This window comes from Enhydra lutris, unplaced genomic scaffold (genome assembly GCF_002288905.1).
Source record: "Enhydra lutris kenyoni isolate GAN:26980312 unplaced genomic scaffold, ASM228890v2 scaffoldscaffold94, whole genome shotgun sequence".
Classification (NCBI taxonomy): Eukaryota; Metazoa; Chordata; class Mammalia; order Carnivora; family Mustelidae; genus Enhydra; species Enhydra lutris.
In genome coordinates, this window is record NW_019154178.1 from 1,729,097 (window position 1) to 1,753,028 (window position 23,932).

The 23,932-nt window shown below is 50.2% G+C and overlaps 1 protein-coding gene across 1 annotated transcript; it reads right to left on the minus strand.

Annotated features, from left to right (window-relative positions):
* Window positions 1-265: 265 nt before the first annotated feature.
* Window positions 266-17,983, minus strand: LOC111138885 (KIAA0907 ortholog). The gene is made up of 14 exons (XM_022490830.1): window positions 17,826-17,983; window positions 17,160-17,376; window positions 13,917-14,045; window positions 13,484-13,563; window positions 11,872-11,924; window positions 11,437-11,600; window positions 10,475-10,686; window positions 9,878-9,938; window positions 7,258-7,315; window positions 6,766-7,019; window positions 4,818-4,991; window positions 3,857-3,969; window positions 2,581-2,672; window positions 266-1,586 (listed from the first exon to the last, which is right to left on the minus strand). Exons 1-14 carry the CDS (start codon window positions 17,861-17,863, stop codon window positions 1,387-1,389), a joined length of 1,845 nt encoding a protein of 614 aa, XP_022346538.1. The 5' UTR covers window positions 17,864-17,983; the 3' UTR covers window positions 266-1,386.
* Window positions 17,984-23,932: the final 5,949 nt, after the last annotated feature.

The following is a 23,932-nucleotide window of genomic DNA, read 5'->3' on the forward strand; positions in this document are numbered from 1 at the left end:
AGGGAGGTTGTGAAGGACGCGCGTGTCACCCCCCACGGACCGCATTCGCAGGGGGGCACTAACGTCGGGGGGTGGGGGCGAGTCCATCGGAACCTCCTGGTCTTCATCCGGACTCGGAAGGGCTTACTCCAGGAACTTCGTGCAAACTTGCCAGCCCCCGGCTTCGTTTCCCCGCTGGGTCATACATAATCCTGTCACCCTTATCAAGAGAGGTTTGTAAATCCCAGCGTACGGGTAGGTTGTGCAAGAGAGAATAGAAACCGCAGAGTATTTATACATTTATTTATAATGAAATTATGGTCTAAGTATTTACAACATATAGGAAACCAGAGAATATGTTTATACAAAGCCAGCCTGCAAAGGATTCAAATGTGCAAAAACTGACAGTTCGTATCCCAAACTACTCCCGGTTCAGCAGACTAGCTCCTCCTTTCACACATCAGTATTTGATACAAAAAAGTTCTTTTGGCAAAACCTGTAATGTCATGCCAAGAAAAAGGACAAGTTGCCATTTCGGTCACTAAGTCCACCATCCGTCCTATCGTGAGCAGTCAAATCTCTACTTTGGCTGCGACCAGTTCTGAGACAGACCACTGTGTTTCACTTCTGTGCTGAGTTCTGACCAGCTTTGGATCAAGCAGTTTTCTCGGACCCAGCTGAAGACACGGAGCTTATGAAAAGGGCAATAAAAACTGCAATGACTTTCCGGGACTAGAGAGGCTGCGGGTGCCTGCTTCGTATCATCCCAATAAAAAGACATAATGAAGGGGAAAACCCTCCATTTTCCTACGCAGGATCCAGCTAAATCCAACAGCTTTAAATTAGTAAAACTGCATTTTCCAAAACAGAAAAGAATGCAAAAATCAAATAAGGATGAACTGTTCTTAAAGGTGCAGAAAGGGAAGGATGGACTTAAAATCATCTCCACACTAATACACAGGAAGGCTTTGTTTGTAACCAGTTGTCAGCAAAATGGACCAAACAGTAGTAAACTACAAAGAAAACTTTCTTTTTGTCAGAACTGGGGTCATTCCTGTGGAAGAGGCTGGACAGGTCAACTGTACACTGGAGGCCCTGCTGGGACGCTGCACAGGTCGACTGTACACTGGAGGCCCTGCTGGGACGCACTGGGCAACCACATTTCACCGACGTTTAAAGAGCTTCTGAGACAAGTTTGTGATTCTAAGTAAATTTTAAGATACTATGCCACTGCAGAAACAAGGACGTTTAAAAAAGAGACCCCTTTAAGAAAGGGGACACTGCATCTCTAACTTCTGCAAAGGTCCATGATGGTTCCCAGTACAGGCCCCAGAGTCTTATTAAATCAAATGCATGCATTATTGCTAAAGAGAGTCACCGAGGGTCAAAGCTCCGTTCCGCTGTCTCCTATGGGGCCATCCAGAACGGCATCTGCTGTTTAGCTCGTGGTTGCGATGAAGGGTACTGATACCCCAGACTCCAGCCCTGTGGAAAACTACTTGCATTTTTATGACCCCCGTGCTCCTCTTCTTCGTCAGACGAATCTGCAGCATACGCCACCAACCCGAAGCCCTTCTCTGCAGTTTTCATCTTCTTGACCGGATAATCTAGAATAGAGAAGAACAACCCCAACCCATCCCCCACCGAGACAGAAAAAAAAAAGATACCATAAATTCGTTAATAAAAAAAAAGATGTTAATTGTAAGTGGTTAGTTGGACACCATTTTGAGGTCACAGGGTCAATGGTCACCCAAAAACGTTGAAGATCACACGAAAAACAGCACCAGCATCAGCAAATGTGAATCCACCAGAACCATGTAAGAAAACAGAGAAAGAAAACAGAAACACAAAATAATAAAAAAAAAAAAAAAAAAAAAAAAAAAAAAAAAGAAAAAAGAAAAAAAGGAAAGTTAGCAAGTGAGTCTCTGGAGGCGGATACTTCACCTTTTAAAGAGTTAAAAAGAAAAGAAGTTAAGAAAAGAAAATGTATTTTCTCCTGTTCGTTTTTATTAGGACTACAGGCAAAGAACGCAAGTGACCCCACATTCCTCTAAATTCTGGGTTACTAGGAGGCAACGTTTTTTTTTTAACAGCCACAGGCTGATGATTCACAACCAAAAGAGCTATGAGGAGAGATGTAGCTCGGTCCCAATACAAAGAAAGATCAATCTTTTTTTAAAGTAGGCTCCACGCCCAACTCAGGGCTTGAGCTCATCTCCCGGAGGTCAAGAGTCGCACGCTCCACGGACTGAGCCTGCCGGGCGCCTGGAATCGCAACCCTTGAGTCTGTCTGATCACCCCCAGGGATGCAGACAGCAAATGCAGACAGCGACAAAATCTGGAAATGACCTACCCATCATTAGCATCTCCTAGGGCTTTCATGGTGCTATGTAAAAAATGTAACTTGACTAACTTTTCTAGACAAAATTCGAAAAGCCTGTGTAACTATATATGCTGTCCTCCTAAAAAAAAGAAAAAGTATCCTCCTTAGCCTGTGGAATTTAGAAGTCAGAGTCGACGCCTGAATGAACATCAGGCTGGACAACTAGAACTTAGGAGCGGCCTCAGCAGCCCGCGCGTCCCCAGCCGCACCCCACTCACCGTGGCCCCCTGCGCCGGCCCCAGACCCATTCCTGTCCTCAGACTCCGCTTTCATTCCAGTCACTGGGAAGGCTGGTGGAGGCATCAACTGCCTGTGAGAAGAGAAACCAGGACAGCCTTTCAGACGGATTCTGCGGGCTGCGCTCCTCTCTGGTGGACTGTCGGAGCCGCCCATGGCCGCGCCCCGCGAGCGGTCAGCAAGCTGTGAGCGTGCAAGGTGTTAGCCAGGCCTGGCCCAAAGCAATGCACTGCTCGGGAGACCAGTCCCATCGGAGGAAAGAACAGCATGGGGAAGCACCAGATGGAAGCTGGACCCCCGTTCAAGCACCTCAGTCCATAATATTCTAGGATTCTTTGTTTTTTTAAACATTTTATTTGAGACAGAACAGGAGCGGCGGCGGGGGTGTGGGGCAGGCGGGGGGAAATGCAGAGGAGAGGGAGAGGCAGGTTTCCCGTTGAGCAGGGACCCCGATGTGGGGCTGGATCCCAGGACCCTAGGATTATGACCCGAGCTAAAGGCAGACACTCAACCGACTGAGCCCCCCAGGCGCCCCAATAGTCTAGGATTCTAAGTAGCAAACACAGCTTGGGTAAGACTTCAGTCACTGGGGCGCCTGGATGGCTCAGTGGGTTAAGCCTCTGCCTTCGGCTCAGGTCATGGTCTCAGGGTCCTGGGATGGAGCCCCGCATCGGGCTCTCTGCTCAGCAGGGAGCCTGCTTCCCCCCTCCCCTCCTCTGCCTGCCTCTCTGCCTACTTGTGATCTCCGTCAAATAAATAAATGAAATCTTTAAAAAAAAAAAAAAAAAAAAGACTTCAGTCACGGCCTACACTTAGGAACATGGCCACGCTGCATATAGTGCAGCAGAGGAGGACGCCTGACACAAGCATGGAGTGACTCAAAGCCCAGGGTAACTGCCCCGTGACTGTGAACGGGGCGGGGGGGGGGCAGCACCCTCCGTGAGTGCAGCGATTATCAAAGAATAAAGGGGGGGGCAGTTTAAGCCAAAGGATTGCATTACACTTTGATCGATGGATTACTTTTTTTTTTTTTTTTAAAGTAGGTTCCACACCCAGCGTGTAGCCCAGTGTGGGGAGTGAACTCACGACCCCGAGATTAAGACCTGGGCTGAGATCAAAAGTCTGACACTCGACCTCCAAGTCACCACGCGCCCCTACGTTACAGTTTTGAGAACACGGAAGCTCACGGCAACGGAGCAACAGTGCAGACCGAGGACACCTGGATACAGTCACGCGATCGCGCTCCAACGCACTCACCTGTCCCTCTCTCGCTCTTTGCCTGAGGAACTTGCCGGCTTCGATCCTGCACCTTCGATCTCATTCTGACTGGAGAAGCCTGTACCTAAATTAGTCATATGAATGGGTCCATGCTATGAGCAGAAAAATACAGCGGCATTAGCAAACCTACGACTGCTGCAGTGACTTCAGCTCCTCAACGTAACTGTCAAGTGCCTCGTCTTTCTGGTCAGTGGCGGTGAGCTCACTACCCAGCCCTCTGGGACCTGGACATAACCACAGCTGGAGGAGACCTGGTCTCTCCCCGGAGCGCCTGCTCATGCTATGCGGGTCTGTTTCCAACTGTCCTTTCATAAACTAGAATAATGCGCCACAGTCTGTTTCACAGAGCACTTCAAGGGCTCTGGCCAAAAGTAAAGGTGCGTCTCCTGATAAAATAAAGGGCACCAACACTATACATTTATTTATGTTAAAACTTCACATTGAAACAGTATTTTAAAAATCTCTTTACTTGAATGACCACTTGTGTGACAGAACCACTGCATCTCCACCCACCTTCTGTCCCGCGCGGTGGGGACCGGAAGAAGCTACTGCTCTCCTTTGTAGAGCAACGATAAACTGAGAGCCCAGGTTCAAGTACAAACCACGTAGCAGGTGAGTCAGAACCACCTGCGGCCATCAGGAGCACCACACAGGTAAGAGCAAGCGTGGAATTCTACGGCCCTCCTTCTCGGCCGAGTCTCAGACCCTCCGCCTCCCCCTGCAGCGGTTATTTCCTTCTACTGCCCCAAAGACCAACCCACCCAAAGGGAGTCCCTCTTGATTGAAACTAATCCCCCAAGGAGAAAAAACCTAATCTAAAAGGATTCCAGAAAACAGAAATCCAGTACTGGGAGGATGCCTCATACGGATGTGAACTTATCTTTCTTTCAAGGGAGAATACAGTAGATAAGATGACAAAAATAAGGGTATTTTATTTAACCTGGTATCCAAGAAGTCCAGACTCTCGTTCATCTGGCAGCTCCTCTGTGAATCGCCTCTTCTGCGCCTGGGGCTGAGCTGGGAGTGGGGGCGGGGGCGGGGGTGGGGGCTGGGGGCCCGCAGGCAAGGCAGTTTTGACAGGAGCAGCAGGAATGAAAGGCCCACTCATCGGACTCTGGGACCAAAACAAACCAAGGGGGGGAAAGGTGTGAGAATGTCCAGCCATAATAAGAAAAACAAAATCACAACAGACTTTAATGATCCACGTGTCCTAGAAATCCTGTCTCTCTGGTCCTCAGCTGCCCTCCGGGATCACTTGCTGACGAGAGAGCCTGGCCTCCCCACCTCCATGGTAGGGAAATGCCACACTGACAATCTCTCCAGTGCTTTGAACTCTCAGGAAAAACCTGCTGTGCCCTTGGGCTACTAGGGGCAAACAGGACCAACAAATAAAAATTCCAGCCACTCAGGGACGCCTGGGTGGCTCAGTTGGTTAAGCGGCTGCCTTCGGCTCGGGTCATGGTCCCAGCGTCCTGGGATCGAGTCCCACATCGGGCTCCTTGCTTGGCGGGGAGCCTGCTTCTCCCTCTGCCTCTGCCTGCCACTCTGCCTGTGCTCGTGCTCTCTCTCTCTCTCTCTCTCTCTCTCTCTCTAACAAATAAATAAAAAAAATCTTTAAAAAAAAAAAAAAAAACAAAGAATTCCAGCCACTCAGTCCAGAAGTTATCAAGCAGAAAATTCTCCGACTTAGAACTCTCTAATCAATGTGATAGCTCTTTCTGCATTAAAAAGGCTGCTAACGCTTACGGCAAAGGCGAATTCACTGCCACTTCTAGGGAGAATTGTTACAGCAACAGAGAGCCTATCCAATGTTTAAGAGATTGTTCCAGAAAGGAATAAGGACTGATCCAGGACGCATCAGAGAAAACAAGCACCTCTCAGAGGACTGCATTCATGAAACCAACGGCTAAAACCTGCTGAATGCTTGGGTCATCTCACTCAACCCTTGCAACCTCTCAGTAACGCTTCACCCATTTTCTAGAAGGAAACCAAAGCCTGGATAGGCCAAGTCACATCCCAGGATTACACGGCTGGATCACAGGAAAGCACGAGGAACCACGCAGCCTATGTCTAAAACCCAACCCTAAGGGCCGGCTCGGTCACACTCCTTACTGGTGACAAAGCAACGTGCCTGAAAGCTGGAGGTCTACGGCTCGGCCAAGCACAGCAGGCAGGTAGTCAGGACCAGGGGTCCCAGACAGAGTTTAGGGAAGCCTTCTGCTCTTTCATACTGGGCAGCCCCCTCCGGTGCTCACAGCCCACCAGTGAGGACCAGGGCCACGGTGTAAGGCCACAAGCTCCCCTGGCCCGGGTATACGGCCAGAGGCCCGCGGAGAAGGAGCCTGTCATCAATGCACCTGCGTGCGCTCGCTCGCTTCTCCCCTAGAGCAGGGCCGCACGCCATCCACCTGGATGAGCTGGAACCACCCGTCCCTCAAGGACCAGTTTCGCGCGCGGTCTGAGAACTACACGACAGCATTCAGAATCCTTCAGCTGGCAAAGGGCACGTATCTCTCGGCCCCGAACTCCTGCACGGGGGCGTCTGTCTGGAAGACCAGCATCACCAGCACCGGCCTGTGGCGCGTCCCCCGCCGGGGGATCCAGTGTTCTCAGAGCCCGCGTGGCCCGCCACGCCTAACCCACTGGCCGCATGGCCCTGCCGAGGAAGCTTCCTGACTCTTGTCTAAACCTCCGTCTGGTGGGGGGCCCGTGACACGCATCCAGAGACCCGGGGCTGCGTCCGCGCACCCACGCGAGCTGGGGACAGAGTACCTCCCATCGCACAGAACCAACCCACTCTCTCCTCCTGAAGGACACCGCCACCTCCACACCTCTCCCCGGGCCACCTCTCCTGAGGTCAGTGGTGCAGTTCGCGCCCGGCGGCCTACCTGGCCAGCGCCAGCGGGGGGCTGGACTTGCGCTATCGGGTATTGTGTTGGCACAGGGGGGGCTCCCGTAGGTAATGCTGGCAAGACTCCAGGTGCCAGAGAGACCGCTGGTGGCACTATGCTTGGGACTCCGTAGGGAGGCTGAACCGGCTGCTGAGGAGGGGGAACAACAGGGTAACCAGACTGATAGCCATTGGATGGATAATATGGTGGCTGAGGAGGGACACTACTTAGAGCAGAGGGTTGTGTATAGCCTGAGGGGGAAGAAAAAAAGTGTTTAATCAGCTGCAGCAAAACGAGACATTTTAGCTGAATATTAACCTACTCTCTAGGGAAGAAAAACACTGAGGGACGAATGGCTTCCCAAATTACCATAAGCTGACGGGAACACTATCAGTGCCCCAGCACGGGCCAGCCTTAAACATCCTATTCTATACATAAATACCACTAACAAACTATTTCTTTTGCTGAAACACTTTGAGACATACACACCTGGTAAGGGCACAGCAGTATTAATCTGATTCACAAATCTAGAGTATTCAGCATGAACCTGCAAGAGAACGGAAAGCAAATTCATACCGGAGGGTCCCGATTCACGGAGTACTCGCGAAGGTCAATGAGACAACTCTAGAACCAAAGCAGCTAAGAATGAAAAATATTTTCACTGATTAGGGGCCCCTGGGTGGCTCAATGGGTTAAAGCCTCTGCCTTCGGCTCAGGTCATGATTCTAGGGTCCTGGGATCGGGCCCCGAATCGGGCTCCCTGCCCGGCGGGGAGCCTGCTTCCCCCTCTCCAGCTCCCCTGTGCTTATGGTCCCTCTCTCGCTTTACCTCTCTGTCATAAATAAAATCTTTTAATAAAAAATAAATAACAAAACTATTTCTACTGATTAAAAAAAAAAAACTTCCATTGACATTTCAACCAAACTTAGACTTGTTTAAGCTAAGTTTTGATAAGGCCCGGGGCACCTGGCCGGCTCAGTCGGTGGAGCATGGGACTCTTGAGCTCAGGCTTGTGAGTTCAAGTCCCACACTGGGTGTAGAGATTACTTAAAAATAAAATCTTAGGGGCACCTGGGTGGCTCAGTGGGTTAAAGCCTCTGCCTTCCGCTCAGGTCATGATCCCAGGATCCTGGGATCGAGCCCCGCATCGGGCTCTCTGCTCAGTGGGGAGCCTGCTTCCCCCTCTCTCTCTGCCTGCCTCTCTGCCTACTTGTGATCTCGCTCTCTGTCAAATAAATAAATAAAATCTTTAAAAAATAGTAACAATAAAATAAAATAAAATCTTTAAAAAAAATCCATCAAGGGCGCCTGGGTGGCTCAGTCATTAAGCGTCTGCCTTCGGCTCGGTTTCTGATCCCACGGTACTAGGGCCGAGCCCCACATCGGTCTCCCTGCTCAGGAGGAAGCCTGTTTCTCCCTCTGACCCTCCCCCGCTCATGCTCTCTCTATCTCTCAAATAAAATCTTAAAAAACATCCATCAACCAAGGAGCGCCTGGGTGGCCGAGGCAGCTGAGCATCCAACTCCTGCCTTCAACTCAGGCTGTCGTCTCAGGTCACGGGGTGGAGCCCTGCACCAGGCTCAAGCCCAGCACAGAGCCTGCTTGAGACGCTCCCTCCACCCCTCCCTCCCGCTCTAAAAATAACAAAATTTAAAAAATTAAAAAATCAATTGGGGCAGCCTGGGTGGCTCAGTCAGTTATGTCTGCCTTTGGCTCAGGTCAGGATCCCGGGATCCCGGGATCGAGTCCCACGTGGAGCTCCTGTCCATGCACATGCACATGCTCTCTCTGACAAATAAAATCTTTAAAAAAATCAATAAATCAATTAATTTTAATAAGGCACACCCTACAAATTATTAAGCCAGGACCTGGCACTCAGGAGCACGGACATCAGGAGCTTCCTAAGTCGGCAAACTGGATTCAGTTCCGAGGCACAGAATCACCCAGAGCCAGAAGGAAAGTTAGGAAATTCCTAAGTTGTCAGTATACCTACTGCGAACTCACTCGTTCTTTTAGTCACTGGACTTGTCCTCAGAGAGCTCAGGGCTCAACACGGGTTAGTGCAGCCCCGTCCAGCTGTTCGTTATGAAACTGCCCGAGTCAGTAACTTCACGTGGTGACAGGGACAGGGGATGGCCAGGGAAGCGCCCTGGTGCAAGGGACGGCAGAGCAGCTACTTCCCGAAAGCAAACAACACAGCTTCCCGAAAGGGCGCCCTTAAGGTACCAAATAACAAAGACTGAACACATGCAACCCCCACTCCTGACTGCCTTCAGGGGCTCTACCCACGGCCCTACTGGTTCCACTTTCGGTTACTAGACTACAGAGTAGAAAGAACACACAATCAAATCAACAATGAGCCCGAAGGCTCTGCTGACCGGTCATAAACTATTCTAGCTCTACCCTTACTAACAAGCAGAATTTGAAACTCCCACCGGTAAGCAACTTGGCCAAGACCGAAAGCACTGTTTAGTAACCCACAACACGTGATTTTATACGCTGTGCCACGGGTTTCAAAATTCTACACTGAAACACTCCGTAAAGGAGAAACGCATGCCAGCCAGGACCCCGGCCGGGGATGTCTGTCTTCCTTACGAGAATGTGAGTTGCTAGAATGGTGAACCGCTTCCGAAACTCCCGTCCGCCCGGAACCTCAGAACATGACCGTATTTGGAAACCAGGTCTTTGCAGACGCAGGGCGTTAGCATGAAGTCATGCGGGCTCGTGGGGGGCCCTAAATACAAGGACTACGACCCTTCAAGGGACAGACAGACAAGGAGACACAGGAGTAGGCCAGGAGATGACGGGGCAGAGAATGCAGCTCTGCTGACATGGGGAGAGAGTGCAGCGGCCAGCGTGCCGGGAGAGCCATGGAACATTCCCCCTCACGGCATTCGCTCAGAAGGAACCAGCCCTGCCCACACTTTGATTCTCAGTGTCTGTCTGGCTTCCTGAACAGCGAGAGAATAACTCTCAGTTGTTTTAAGTCCCCCAGTGTGGGCCTTTGGTATGGGAACCGAGCCCTGAGGAACCAACAAGGTGGGCAAACAGCTGAGACCCAGCCCTGCAGAGCAGTGCTCCTCCACGCGCGGGTGCAGGCGTCACTCACTGTTTGCAAGAGGTTCTCACAAAGCTTCTTGGCGGCGGCCAGGCCTTCTGGTTTGGGGTGACTGCAAAGAAGTAAGGTCCGAGAAGTCAAACACAAGGAAAGGATACAGAATGCTGACTCCACTTTGCACGCTGCTCACAAACAACATACTCAAGCCAGCACCAACATAAGCTGCTGAAAATCACGACCTAATGTCTCTTAAACCCTTTAACCTGTAAGTAGCATCGTGAGGACTAATATTGTATCGGTCTGAGATACAGGTATTAAAAAACATTTAACAGTCACTAAAACAGCCCTAAAATGCGTTAATATCACCAAAGGTTTAAATGAAAACGACGTTAGGCTCATGACCGCTCATTTCAGGGTCACAGCTCGGTATAAAACCCAAGAACCTGAACACTAAAGAAGACAATCCCGCCTCCTAATTCAACAGCTCTTACTTCGGACACGATGAAGCAGTCACTGCCCAGCACTGGCCCCTAGTCCTCAGGTTACCGTTATTTAAACCTATTTTCTTCCTCCCGCGGCATTGCTCCTGCCCGTGCAGAGCAGCGGACGCGCGTTCAAACGGCAAGCGGTCAACAGCACCACACGCACCTAATGTAAATGTACATAGGTTCGAAAGCTTCTCGACCGGACGCCGGCTCGATGCAGCCCGAGCCTTTGCCTCTGAGGAAGACTTTGGCGCCCGTTTCAATCTGAATGTGCTGCAAATAGGAGCAGCCTGGACCTTCCACTTTCTCCTTGACATTGAAGGTGGGCACAGCATGCTCCAGACCCACAAATAACTTGTCTTGAACGTAATGCATCTACAGGACAGAACAGCTCAGATTAAACACATGGCACACGTGAAGTCCTAATCCTGAAAATCGTTTTGCAGAAAACTTTACTAGTCCAGATATTTCTAATCCCTGCCAGAATAGGGATCCCCTGGAATTTTCCCCGCGAGCCCACAGAAACCAACTTGTAGTTTCATTTGGAGGAGCACTATGCGGGCTACGTACCTACCTAGAACAGTAACCCCTTCCTCCGTTCAGCAAAATCTACTTAACAGGTACAAAGACTCACTACTAAGTGCACCCACAGCCGCTGACGGCTGTAAGTCAGTGGGAACCCAGAGCACAGTCTTCTGTGAAATGAGAGAGGCATGTCGGGTCGTACAGTCAGCCCTGTGGTGTCCTCCACCGAGGGCTGCTCTCTCCCACCCTGTTTTCTAGGAGGATTGTATCAGCAGAGTCTTACTTCACCAAACTCCGCCTTCTTAGTCCTCCAGCTGCCGTCACAGGGACAGACATGTAAGCAAACCACTACCTTCCAAATGTACGCTGTGGGCACGCCTGCATCTATCAATGCCCTTTCTAGAATATACCAAAGTAAACAGATGTGTATTCTGACGGTCACTGCATCACGGAACATGAAATGGTCCCTTAACAGGATGCGTCAGCCGGTCAGCCTCAGGCTGGACGTCAGGACGTTCCTTCACACTTTCCGTATTATTTGGCACGTTATCACCTCTACAGAAATGAAAAAGCTGCTCGTGAGCTCTCCACTGAACATACCCCTGACTGGAAGGGAGGCTTCTGGCTGACGGCTGGAGACAACTGTGCGATGGGCGCTGGCTGGTGATACACAGTGACTGTCGCACCATTGAAAGTTGGACTCGTCCCCGTGGCAGCTTTGACCACCCCGTTGGTGATAATTTCTTTGATTCGGTTTACGGCTCCTATGGAAAAAGTGAGATACGATACAGAGGAATAAATGAACTGACTAGAACCCGTGGACAGGCCCAGGCCAATCCGGAACTACCCCTGTACCAACCCAGGCTGCAGGACACCCCGACACGCGGTCCTTGGCCTCTCCACTCCCCCAGCACATGCACAAGCAGTTCATACACGAGTCGCGACAGCCACCCGCAACCTTCTGCCAAGTTACTCTATACTGCCCTGTGCTTTCTCCTTCATAGAAAGGGGGATGTGAACCAAACCGTTACTTACTGTCCACTAATTCCCGTGTCTGGCCCTGAACGTGAAGGTATAACGGACGATCCCTAAGAGAGAAACAAAAGCGATGGTCCCACACCACACACAAGCGAAGGAACCAGATGGCACCCAATCCAGTCTGCAACGTTTACAGTCTCCAAGTAAGTAAACGGGACTACGTACAAGAAGATGGCTGTCACCGACGCCTACGAACATGGTTTTACAGCTAATAAATGAGCTTTTCTTGTTGCTCCACGTTAACTCGTCCACACACGGATCAAATCTGTTCTTGTGGGCTCATGAACACTGGCAAGTAGTCAATGGAAACAACCTGATGTCTGAGAACAAAAGTCCTTCTTGTTGGTTGTCTAACAGGGAGGGGCAGTTGTGCTCCAAATTAAAGGGGCAAAGTGACAGCAGCCCGTGGACCACGTCTGTGACGCCTGCAACCCAGGGGACTCTAGATTTTTAATGTAAAGTGGCTTAGATTCCGATTTTGATTATAATAATGAAGATCATCAAAAACCATACAGTTAATATAAAGCTGTAGGTAAAATAATAATAGTATTTAAAGACAAGAAAGTTCAAAACAGCAAATAGCACAGATGTGTTCCAACATAAATATGTTCCTGGTTTCAGGTGGGGACCAAGTTTTTTTTTTAAGATTTTACTTATTTGACAGAGAAATAGAGAGTACAAGTATAAGAAGGCAGAGAGGCAGGCAGAGGGAGAGGGAGAAGCAGGCTCCCCGCCGACCAGGGAACCCGATGCGGGGCTCAATCCCAGAACCCTGGGATCGAAGGTCAAGATCACGACCTGAGCCGAAGGCAGCCACTCAACCGACTGAGCCAACCAGGCGCTCCGTCTCAGGTGGGGACCAAGTTTTGCCTCCTAATTATATTTAGTTTAAGCCAACGTGGAAAGTGTCACAGTACCTGACTACCTGCCCTCAAAACCAAGTGATGGGAAGGAGTTAACCATAAGGCACAAAATCTGTCAGCTGAAAACCTCACAGCCATCAGAGAGGCAACGAGCTGTCTTATGAAAGGAGATGGTTTTTTTGGTTTTTTTTTTTTAAAGATTTTATTTATTTGTCAGACAGAGATTATAAACAGGCAGAGAGGCAGAGAGAGAGGGAGGGAAGCAGGCTCCCCGCTGAGCAGAGCCCGATGCGGGGCTCAATCCCAGGATCCCGGGATCATGACCTGAGCCGAAGGCAGAGGCTTTAACCCACTGAGCCACCCAGGTGCCCCAGGACCTATTTTTTAAAAGGGAGATTACAATAAAGTACAGACCCTTTTGTTGGGGGAAGCATTCCCATACAAAAGTTTGGAAGCATATATATTAAATGTAGCGATTATCTCATTTTACACTTTTCCATAAATTATCTCCTCCAATAAAGTCACCTGTGAAATAAAAATATCCAAACAGCAACAGGAAGGCAAACTGCAGCCGCCAACCCTTACGCGTGTTGGAGGCGTCCCAACTTCTACTACACAGTGTGTGTATACACACACACCGAGCTACTAACCCAGTGTCTGCACGGATCGCCTACGAACGAAAAATATGAAACTAACGTGAGCTCCGTGTCCAAACGCTCCCCAAAGCAGAGGATGTGCATACACACCCTGGTCCCACTTTGGCCTTCTCCTCAGCCGTCATGAATCTCCCTCGAGTTGACACGGCAGCCCCACTAAGTCGGCTGATCTGAAAGGGAAACGTTCTCTCAGAAAGAAGATGTGGCAATGGACCTATTTCAATGACAGGCAGAAGGACGCCCCCAGTCATTCGCTACACCCAGCGAGCAACGAGTTCCCTCCCGCATCCAGAACCTCAACTCCGTGGTTTCTCGCTCAGCTGACCCGGGAGCCCACCCACACCCGTTTCTCTACCTTCCCTGAGAAGTTCCTCCGCAGTTAACGGAACCCAATCCTGACTCTGGAGAGTGTGACCCAAACCCACCCATAAACATGCGACTCCTCTCTGTCCGCAGTCAGAGGTCCTGCTTTCCCAACTGCGGCCGCCGGCCACCTTTCCCCCAGGGCCCAAGGTCTGCCCACCTCGTCCTGAGTCTGCCCTCGAGTCAGCAGGTTCCGGCACGTGAGAGGCACGTCGTTGATCTCGACCTCAGCTACCACCAGGTCATCCTTGCTTTTACTGCTGGTGAGCCCTTTGCCGGCAGCCTGAAGCTACAAGAGAAACTCCGGAAGGTGAAAGAACGCTCCTGTGTAATCCACAAGCGCCCCTCCCCAGGTCCCACCACCAGCACCTTACTGCTCCCTTCACGAGCCTCCGAACACACCTGGAAACACTCCTCCTCATTCTTCGAAGACGAAATCACAAGTGAGCAAAACCTCACTAAGCCGACATCAAGTATTGTCAATTTACTTGAAGGCAATCCTCAGATTTCTCTGGAACCTTGGCCATGTGTGTGTTTCTATGACCGCATAACCCCAGAAACCCTACGGACTAGAAGCTGCCATCTCCACGAGGAAAATTAAAAGGCTGCGTGCCGTCCGATACAGGGCAGAGTCCAGGGCGCGAAGCAACCCACGCACCTCATTTGGGGAACTGGACGCGGCCTTCGTGCCAACACCGCAGCTGCAACGTATCCCGTGCAACAGGCCCCGTCCTCACAACGATCCGGAAAACCCGAAGTTTATCTAATGGACAACCCATTACTCTCTAATAACGAAGAACCAAGAGAATGAACGAAATGCCAAGCAAAATCCTGAAATCTGATCCAGTTTCTCTCAATTTAATCTATGGACAACTCCAGATACCGGATCAGAGTTATCTGAACAAATGTTCATCCCAAGATGGCCTTCCACAACCCTTTGAGGCCTTGGACCAATGTTCCGTGAATCTGCTCAAAGGAGATAAAATACAGTTTACTTCCTAATGTGTTAGATACATTTTTAAGAGAGATTTACTTATTTATTTTAGAGAGAAGGAGGAGACTCTCAAGCATACCACACCCAGCTTGGAGCCCAACATGGGGCTTGACCTCGTGTCCACAAGACCAGGCCTGGAGCCAAAATTAAGAACCGGATGCTGAACGGACTGAGCCACCCAGGCGTCCCACATCAGACAGTATTTCACAACATGCACAAACTACGCAACTCTACAATGTCTCGTCTTTGTTCAGCCCCTGCTCAGTCCTGGCCATCATCAAACGTGCTTATCAGTGCTACCGCACGGGACTCCCTGCACGGGACTCCCTGTGGTGACACAGGTGTTCGCTACCTGCCTGGGAGAAACAGGGCCACAGCCCCATGTCCAAAGGCTGTGACAAGGAACTGAATTTTGAATGTTAATTCAAATTTTATTTATTTATTTATTTATTTAAAAGATTTTATTTATTTATTCCACAAAGATAATAAGTAGGCAGAGAGGCAGGCAAGGGTGGGGGTGGGGGGGGAGGCAGGCTCCCTGCTGAGCAGAGAGCCTGATTCGAGACTCAATCCCAGGGCCCTGAGATCATGAGCTGGGCCGAAGGCAGAGGCTTAACCCACTGAGCCACCCAGGCGCCCCCAAATTTTAATTTAAATAGCTACATGTGGCTACTGACTACTGTCGTGGACCACACAAGTGTGTGTCACCAACCCTATCAGAAGAGGAAACTGAGGCCCCACGACGTATCTAAGCCACACAGCCAGTAACTGAGGACCCCTGGCGTCAAGCCCACGTATTCTGGTTCTAAATCCACGCTCCCTCCTGCTGTGCTCAACTGCTTCTCAGAGGAAACACGTGAAAAAATGACAAACATCAGTGTTAAAAATGTTAACATTCAAGGAGCACTCCCTCTCAGTGCGCCGTCACTACTTCCCTGCAGAACTCAGAAATGCACAGTTCACTCTGTCTTTGCAAATAACAATACAATGAAAAATGAAGTTCCAATTCACTAGAAGTTCCCAGCGATTCTGCACAACTTGAGTATTTAAACATCCAGACAGACAATGGCCGTTCTGTGGCTATTACACGCATACACTGGACGACTAACAAAAAATCATCCCCCCAGCTATACCAATGTCCTTGACAAGTAAAAACTGTCCACGTTCAAGGTGAACACCTGACGTTTGGATATAATCGCCACAAACATGCTAATTTACACATTCGTCACTCACCCAAATTGCATTTTCAAACACAGAACCCATCTCTGTTTTGGAAAAATTGGAAAATTGGAAGGCAATTTTTAATTGAAGCCCAAAGAACTTTTTTTCAAATGAGAATTATAATGCAATGAGCCGCCTCAGAACACACTGAATTCTCCAATGGAAGAGGCTTTCCGGTGAAAGCTAAAGCCCGACTGTCGGAAATGACTCTGAAGTCAGACACGTGCGTGACTGATCGTGCACAATTTACGCTCAGGAGCTGCATTTCTCTCTGTAACTGGAAACAGTAATCCATCCCGTCACACTGCTGCAGAGTCTGTCTTGAGGGCAAAGCATGCACTCCAGCAACACAAACAGCCACGACACTCATTGTTCTATAGGAGGACTCTTGTCCCCTATGGCAGCATAAATTGAAGACTTCAAAGTTCAGATCCATCCTAGTTTTGATATTTTAATTAAACCAGAAATTCTGTAAAATGACCAATTTCCTCAATTTCTGTGAAAACAGCAAAACCACCAACATATCAATTACTCATTTCATTTCACATTCAATTACACTGTAAGCAGTCATTGGAAACCTATAGAGTCTGGAGAACTTTGTATGTATGCATTTACTTTTAGTATAGCTGACTAGAGACTTTTTTTTTTAATTTTATTTATTCATTTGACACACAGAGATCACAAGTAGGCAGAGAGGCAGGCAGAGAGAGAGGGGGAAGCAGGCTCCCCGCTGAGCAGAGAGCCCGATTCGGGGCTCGATCCCAGGACCCCGAGACCGTGACCTGAGCTGAAGGCAGAGGCTTTAACCCACTGAGCCACCCAGGCACCCCGAACAACATTTTAAAGCTCCCTTGATTTACATGAAGGTCTCTTTTGACCTCAGTGAAAATGCACATGTATTGAAAAACATGTTACACTGTCCCTTTACATCATTACGTCGATAGAAAGTAAGCTGAATTAAGTGAACAAAGACAAAATCAACGATCTGGTCCATAAATGTAACCAAAACAACCAAAATTGCCTCGCAAAAAGCAAATGACAAAACGTCATGTGAGGCACTCCAAAACTAAGTGATCTTTAAATTACCGTGACCCTGTTTTCGCCTTAACACAAATAACTGTGTAACTACAGGATTACAAAGTAACCCCATTGAAGTGGGCCTTAGCAGAGTCCCTCCGGCTTCCCTACCTTCTCAGCAGCGTTCTGGGCCGGCTTCAGCTTCCCCTTGGCCATGAGCATGGCATTGATCTTGGCGGCCACAGCAGCAGCAGCATCCAAGGCGCCAGAGGGAGCAGCCGCGGAGCCCCCAGGGCTTCCCCCACTGCTGGGAACCTCCCCGCCTGGGGCCGACGGTGGGAGGAAGAGGAGGGGGGCCGGAGCGGGTTGGTCCCATTTGCTGCGGCGCCTACAGAAGAGAAAGGAACACATCAGGCCCCGATTATTGCTCCCTTGCTCCGCTTCGGCACCCCGCCTCCCCGACGCGACCTTCCCAGCCCCGAGTCTCTGATCGAGATTCCGATCCCCCGACAGTCGCGGCAGGTCTGCTCACTGCTCTCAGCCCTTTTCCGCTCCGCGCTCCCTCTCCGACCCTCCCTTCCGTCCCACACGCCCGCGGCTTCCTCTGCCTCTCGGCCGGGCCTTCCCGAGGTCCCTGCTTCCCTCTTGTCCCCGGTCCCCGCCGGCCTTTCTCGGGAGCCCCAGGGCCTGCTCACCACCCTTCTCCCCGAAAGCCCGGCCCTCCGGCGCGCACACGGCCCAGTGGAGCGCCCCCCGCCCGGACGCAGCTCCCGGCGGCCCCCCCCGCCTCTCCTCCGCCCCCGGGGCGCTGCGATGCCGCCGCCCGCGAAGCTTTACCCGCCGGCCCCGGGATGTGTCGCGCTCCCCGCGGACATGGCGACCGGCTCTGCTCAACCACCCGCCAACTACCCCGCTACCACCTTCCCGTCACTTCCGCCCCCAACGCCCTCACGCACAGCCCCTTCCGGTCGTAAGGAGACGCTATTCCGGTGAAAGCGTCGCTTCCAATTGGACTCCAGTTGATTTCCAGGCGGCCGGCGTCATCGGAGACAGGTAGGGCCTGACCTTCCTGCGCGCGCCCTGCCCTTGAGAAAGATGGCTTCCGAAGCGCGCGTCCCGGCGGGATCGGGGCGAGCAGGCCCATGTTTGTTGTGGGCACGGCGGTCGCCGGCCAGACAATGCGCAGGAGTCCGGGAACCGAACGGGTTTCTTCCTGAGTGCGGCCACGACCTCCGGCCGGGAGCGAGCCTTCCGCCACTCTGGCCCGCCTCACGTCTCCGTTACCTGTTTAGGAAAAGGCCAGTGGCTCGCCCCAAAGGCCACGTGAAGATTTTCTCTGGTTCTACGTCTGCGCGCCAGCCACTGCTTTCAGAGCAGGGGCTCGGGGTGCGCCGCGAGGGGGCGCCGGCGCCCGGGCGGGAGAGCGGAGGGAGGGCGGGGCTTGGGGTGGACCGCGGACGGCGGAGGAGAGGGGAGGGGCGGGCTCGGGACAGACAGCGATCATGGAGGGGAGGGGAGGGGAGGGGAGGGCTCGGCGCGGGGGGGACGGCGGGGGGGGGGGGGGGGGCCGGCCCGGGTGCTTCGCCTGGGGGAGCCCTGGAGTGGGTGGTGGTCGCTGCGCACGACCGTGTTGGGGGGTCTTGGACTGCAGGGACACTCGGTTGGATGGATAGCTTGCAGTGCTATTTTTTCTTCTTTTTTTTAAAAGATTTTATTTATTTATTTGTCAGAGAGAGAAGGGGCGTAAGCAGGGGGAGCAGCAGGCAGAGGGCGAGGGAGAAGCAGGCTCCCCACTGTAGGGAGCCTGACGTGGGGCTCGATCCCAGGACTCCGGGATTCCGACCACAGCCGGAGGCAGACGCCCAGCCCACCGAGCCACCCCAGGCGTCCCAGTGCTATTTTTCGAATGAGTTTACATCCTGGTGAGATTCATAGAATGCAGATTCATTTGAAATCCAAATTCCTGTTTTCCCTTCAGCATTTAATAAATGTCCTTTCCAGGGCGTCTGGGAGGCTCAGTTGGTTAAGCAACTGCCCTCAGCTCAGGTCATGATCCTGGAGTCTCGAATCGAGTCCCGCATTGGGCTCCCAACTCCACGGGAAGTCTGCTTCTCCCATCTCATGTTCTCTCTCTCTCTCAGATAAATAAATAAAATCCTTGGGAAAAAAAAGTCCTTTCAGTACAAACAGCACCTTTATCATATAGGAAATTTTATTTAGACAATATTAAGTTTTTTCATTCTTTTGCATTGATGTATTCTTTTGCTACAGGATCTTATTGAATAATTCTATGTTTTAATATCTGTTAGGGCAAGCCAAGTCCCATCATCTTCTATGTTTCTTGCTTATTCTGACAGGTGTGTTTTTCCAAAGAATTTCAGATTAAACAGCTTTGTTTTCCTGTTGCTCCTTATCCCTAAATACAATGCTGTTGGGAGTCTGAAAATACATTGTTTAGGGGGTGCCTGGGTGGCTCAGTTGGAAGACTGTGACTCTTAATCTCAGTTCAGGTCTTGATCTCCGGGTGGTGACCTGAATCCCCAAGCTGGGCTCCGCGTGGCACATGCAGCTTGCTTTTAGAAAAAAAAAGAAAGAAAGAAAGAAAGAAAGGGAAAGAGAGAGAGAGAAAGAAAGAAAGAAAGGAGAGGAAGAAAAGAAAAAAATACATTATTTTTTCCTTTTTAAAAAAAAATTGAGATGTCCGGGCACCTGGATGGCTCAGTTAGTTGTCTGCCTTTGGCTCAGGTCATGATCCAGAGGTCCTGGGATCCAGCCCTGGATCGGACTCCCTGCTCAACGGGGAGCTTGCTTCCCCCTCTCCCCTTGCTTGTGTTCCCTCTCTCCCTGTCTCTATCTGTCAAATAAATAATTTTTTTAAAAAATTGAGATGGGATTTATAAATCATATTACTTTTTTTTTTTAAGATTGTATTTATTTATTTGACAGAGAGGGACACAGTTGAGAGAGGGAACACAAGCAGGGGGAGCGGGAGAGGGAGAAGCAGGCTTCCTGCCAAGCAGGGAGCCTGATGTGGGGCTCGATCCCAGGACCCTGGGACCGTGACCTGAGCCGAAGGCAGACACCTAGCGGCTGAGCCACCCAGGCGCCCCCATATTACCTTTTTTAAAAGAGTTCTGGGGCACCTGGCTGGCTCAGCAGGTAGAGCATCCAATTCTTGATCTCAGGGTCATTAGTTCAAGCCCCCTGTTGGGCATGGAGCCTACTTAAAAAAATAAGTAAAAATAAAAGTGCACTTGAAGTGCTCTATTCACAACAAAGTTGTGCAAGAACCACAATTACAGGGGCGCCTGGGTGGCTCAGTGGGTTGGGGCCTCTGCCTTCGGCTCAGGTCATGATCTCGGCGTTCTGGGATCGAGCCCCGCATCGGGCTCTCTGCTCAGCAGAGAGCCTGCTTCCCCCCTCCCTCTCTCTCTCTGTCTGCCTCTCTGTCTACTTGTAATCTCTGTCTGTCAAATGAATAAATAAAATATTTAAAAAAAAAGAGCCACAATTACATAATTCCACATCATTTCATCACTCCAAAAGAAACCCTACGCGCATCATCAGACCCTTCCCATCTCCCCACTAATGACAACCACTAATCTGCCTTCCCTCTAGATTTGCCCATTATGGACATTTTACATAAATGGAACCATAGAACATATGACCTTTTGCGTCTGACTTCGTTCACTGAGTATCATGTTTTCATGGGTCACACATATTGTAGGGCGTGTCTGTCCTTCATTCCTTGTTATGGCCAAATAGTATTCCATTGTATGGACAGACCACAACTCTATCTGTTCAGGTGTTTATAGATACTCACCATTCCTTTTTTTTTTTTTTAAAGATTTATTTACTTAATGAGAGAGCCTGGGGAGGAGAGGGAGAAAGAGAATCTCAAGCAGACTTCATGCTGAGCATGGAGCCCAACTTGGGGAGACACGGGGCTCCATCCCATGACCCCGAGATCCCGACCCGAGCCGAAACCAAAAATCGGACACTTAACCGACTGAGCCAGCCAGGCGCTCCGATAGTCACCATTTCTACCTTTGGGAAAATGCCTTCAAATCCTTTGCCCTGGGGCACCTGGGTGGCTCAGTGGTTAAGCCTCTGCCTTCAGCTCAGGTCATGATCTCAGGGTCCTGGGATCGAGTCCCACATCGGGCTCTCTGCAGGGACCCTGCTTCCTCCTCTCTCTCTCTCTCTCTGCTTGCCTCTCTGCCCACTTGTGATCTCTCTCTGTCAAATAAATAAAATCTTTAAAAAAAAAAAATCCTTTGCCCTTTTCAAAGTTGGATTGTCTTTTTATTGTTGAGTTGTAAGAATGAATTCTTTGTTACGAAGCCAAGTACTTCAGATACAGGATTTGTAAGCCTTTTCTCCTGCTCTACGAGCTGTCCTTCCACTTTCTTGCTAGCATCCTTTGAAACATAAATATTTTGTAGATTTGATGAAGCCTTTGATTTTTAGACTTGGGCTCATTGACAAGTTTACTGTGATGAGTGTCCTGCCCAGGGGTTCGGCATACCAGATCCGCATGTGTTGGCCTCCAGTAAATCCTTTACCGTTTTTCATCTAGGCTTTTGTTTCTTTCTTTGCAAGTATATGCATAGGTATTTTAAATTTTTTGACTGCTATTTTGAAAAGACACTTAATTGTATTTAAGCATATAGTCTTTGTTACAAAAAGTTACTGGGTTTTTTATAACTAGCCCCCTTGCTATACCCTAAATAGTCCTAATGATTTTGTAGCTAAATGTCTTGCATTGATAAAATGTTGTCATGGATAAGAGCACATGTTGCTTGTGTTCAAATCACAAAGTCACTACTGACTTACTGGGTGAACTTGGGCCAAATTCTGGGCCTCAGTTTCCTTATCTCTTGTTTTGTTTGAAGATTTTATTTTGGGAGCGCCTGGGTGGCTCAGTCGGTGAAGTGTCTGCCTTTGGCTCAGGTCATGATCTCCAGGTCCTGGGATCGAGCCCTGCAGTGGGTCCCTGCTCAGCCGGTGCCTCCTTTTCCCTCTGCCCCTCCTTCCCATTCATTCTCTCTCTGTGTCTCTCAAAGAAATAAATAAAATCTTTAAAAATTTTATTTGTAAGTAACCTCTACACCCAGTGTGGGGCTTGACCTCACATACCGGAGATGGAGCATCAGGAGCTCCCCTGACTGAGCCGACCAGACGCCCCCTCAGTTTCCTTATCTTTGAAAGGGAGGCAGAAATAGTGCCTGCGTCACAGAGTTGTAAGGGCAGTATGAATCAATATAAAAGGTTATTTGGATACTGCAGGTATAATAAGTATTGTTAGTATCTCGTGGATATAAGATAGAATTCGTAGGGGCGCCTGGGTGGCTCCGCCAGGGAAGTCTCCGGCTCGTGCATTCGGCTCAGGTCCTGATCTCGGTGGAAGGATTGAGCGGGGCGTTGGCTTGGGATTCTCCCTTTCCTGCCACTCCTCCCCGCGCTGTATATGGGCTCTTTATCCCCCTTTCTAAATGGATAAATAAAATCTTTAAAGAAAAAAGAAAAAAAGACTATTACTTTGTTACACTGCTGATTGAAAAAGTCTCTAAAGTGAGAGGTTAAGAGGTTAGTCTGAGGTGGTTTTTCCTTCCTGTTTGGTGCAGAATCAAAAAATTGCCATATGGGGGCGCCTGGGTGGCTCAGTGGGTTAAGCCGCTGCCTTCGGCTCAGGTCATGATCCCAGGTCCTGGGTTCGAGCCCCACATCGGGCTTTCTGCTCAGCAGGGAGCCTGCATCCTCCTCTCTCTCTGCCTGCCTCTCTGCTTACTTGTGATTTCTCTCTGTCAAATAAATAAAATCTTTAAAAAAAAATTGCCATATGGACCCCCGTGGCTGGGCACTTCCTAGGGCTCGCTTCTGGATGATTAGGCCCCCTACTGCCACCTGTCAGACAGCTGGGGGGGGGAGCAGATATCAAACTCAGAAGCTGTCAGCATCCCCTCCCACCCTGTGACACCTGTCACTGGCTCCTGGTCCCGTGGCACTTACCATGAACAGCCCAGCGTGCTCTTGTCCAGGTGTGCTGCCCCACACCCACCTCCAGGATACCTGCCCAGAATCTGTGCAGATCAGCCCGAACATGGAATGTGCTGGAACTGGGTCTTGCTCTAGGGGCCCCGTCCTCCCCCACAGCAGTGGGACTTGTGACGGGACAGAGAAAAGACTGACAGCAGGCTTTCCCAGGGTCTCCAGTGTGCTCACCCCCACCCTTTGGGGTGCCACCTTCTACCTCAAGCACTTAATGAATGATCTTTCCAAACAAGGGGATTTCCTAGGAGGCATTCTTCTGTCACTTCTAAAAATAGCTTTGTGATTTCTGTCACCTTACAAGGGAAATCCGTCAAGAAAGAAGAATGGGGAGAAAAGAGGCAGCACAGATAGCATGGGGGACCTGCCTGTCCTTCGTGCCTTTCCTCCTAGCCTGGAGGTGTCCAGTGTAGCTTCAGATACTTGCAGGGTCCCCTCCCCCGCTCCCTTGAGCTAGCCTCCAGGAGCCCGGAGAAGTCACAGACCCACAGTGGGATGGGGAAGCTGGCTGCAGCGGGCTAGCCCCTTGTGGCCGAGAAGTCAGCCCCGACGAAACAGCTAGGAGCCAGGGTCCCACTCTGGAGGTCCCAGCAGCAAAATGGGAGGGTCATAAAGTGTGTGATTATTCTTTAGGGCCTTAGGAAAAGCACCATCCCAAAAGAGATCAACATTTTGTTCCAGGCATAGCAGAAAAACAGTGCAGTTATGTAATCCTGTTGGAGAAAACTGTTCCTGTCATCTGAAACTACTTGAGGCCAGGTTGAGGAACATTAACCCCTTTCTTGTCAAATTTCAGGTCCCAGTGAATTCTTTTGCCATACTAAATTTTTGGGATTGAGCTAATGCCAGACTGGCCCTGGCTAGGCTCTTGGCCATGGAGTGTGGGTTTCTGG

Excerpts from the sequence above, each read along its gene's own strand:
- LOC111138885 (XM_022490830.1), bottom strand. The coding sequence starts at position 17,863 with ATGTCCGCGGGGAGCGCGACACATCCCGGGGCCGGCGG. Across the intron at positions 9,939-10,474 it reads CCTATGTACATTTACATTAG|TCACCCCAAACCAGAAGGCC; the intron begins GTGCGTGTGGTG and ends ACTTCTTTGCAG. Across the intron at positions 3,970-4,817 it reads CTGGACTTCTTGGATACCAG|CATGGACCCATTCATATGAC; the intron begins GTTAAATAAAAT and ends TTCTGCTCATAG.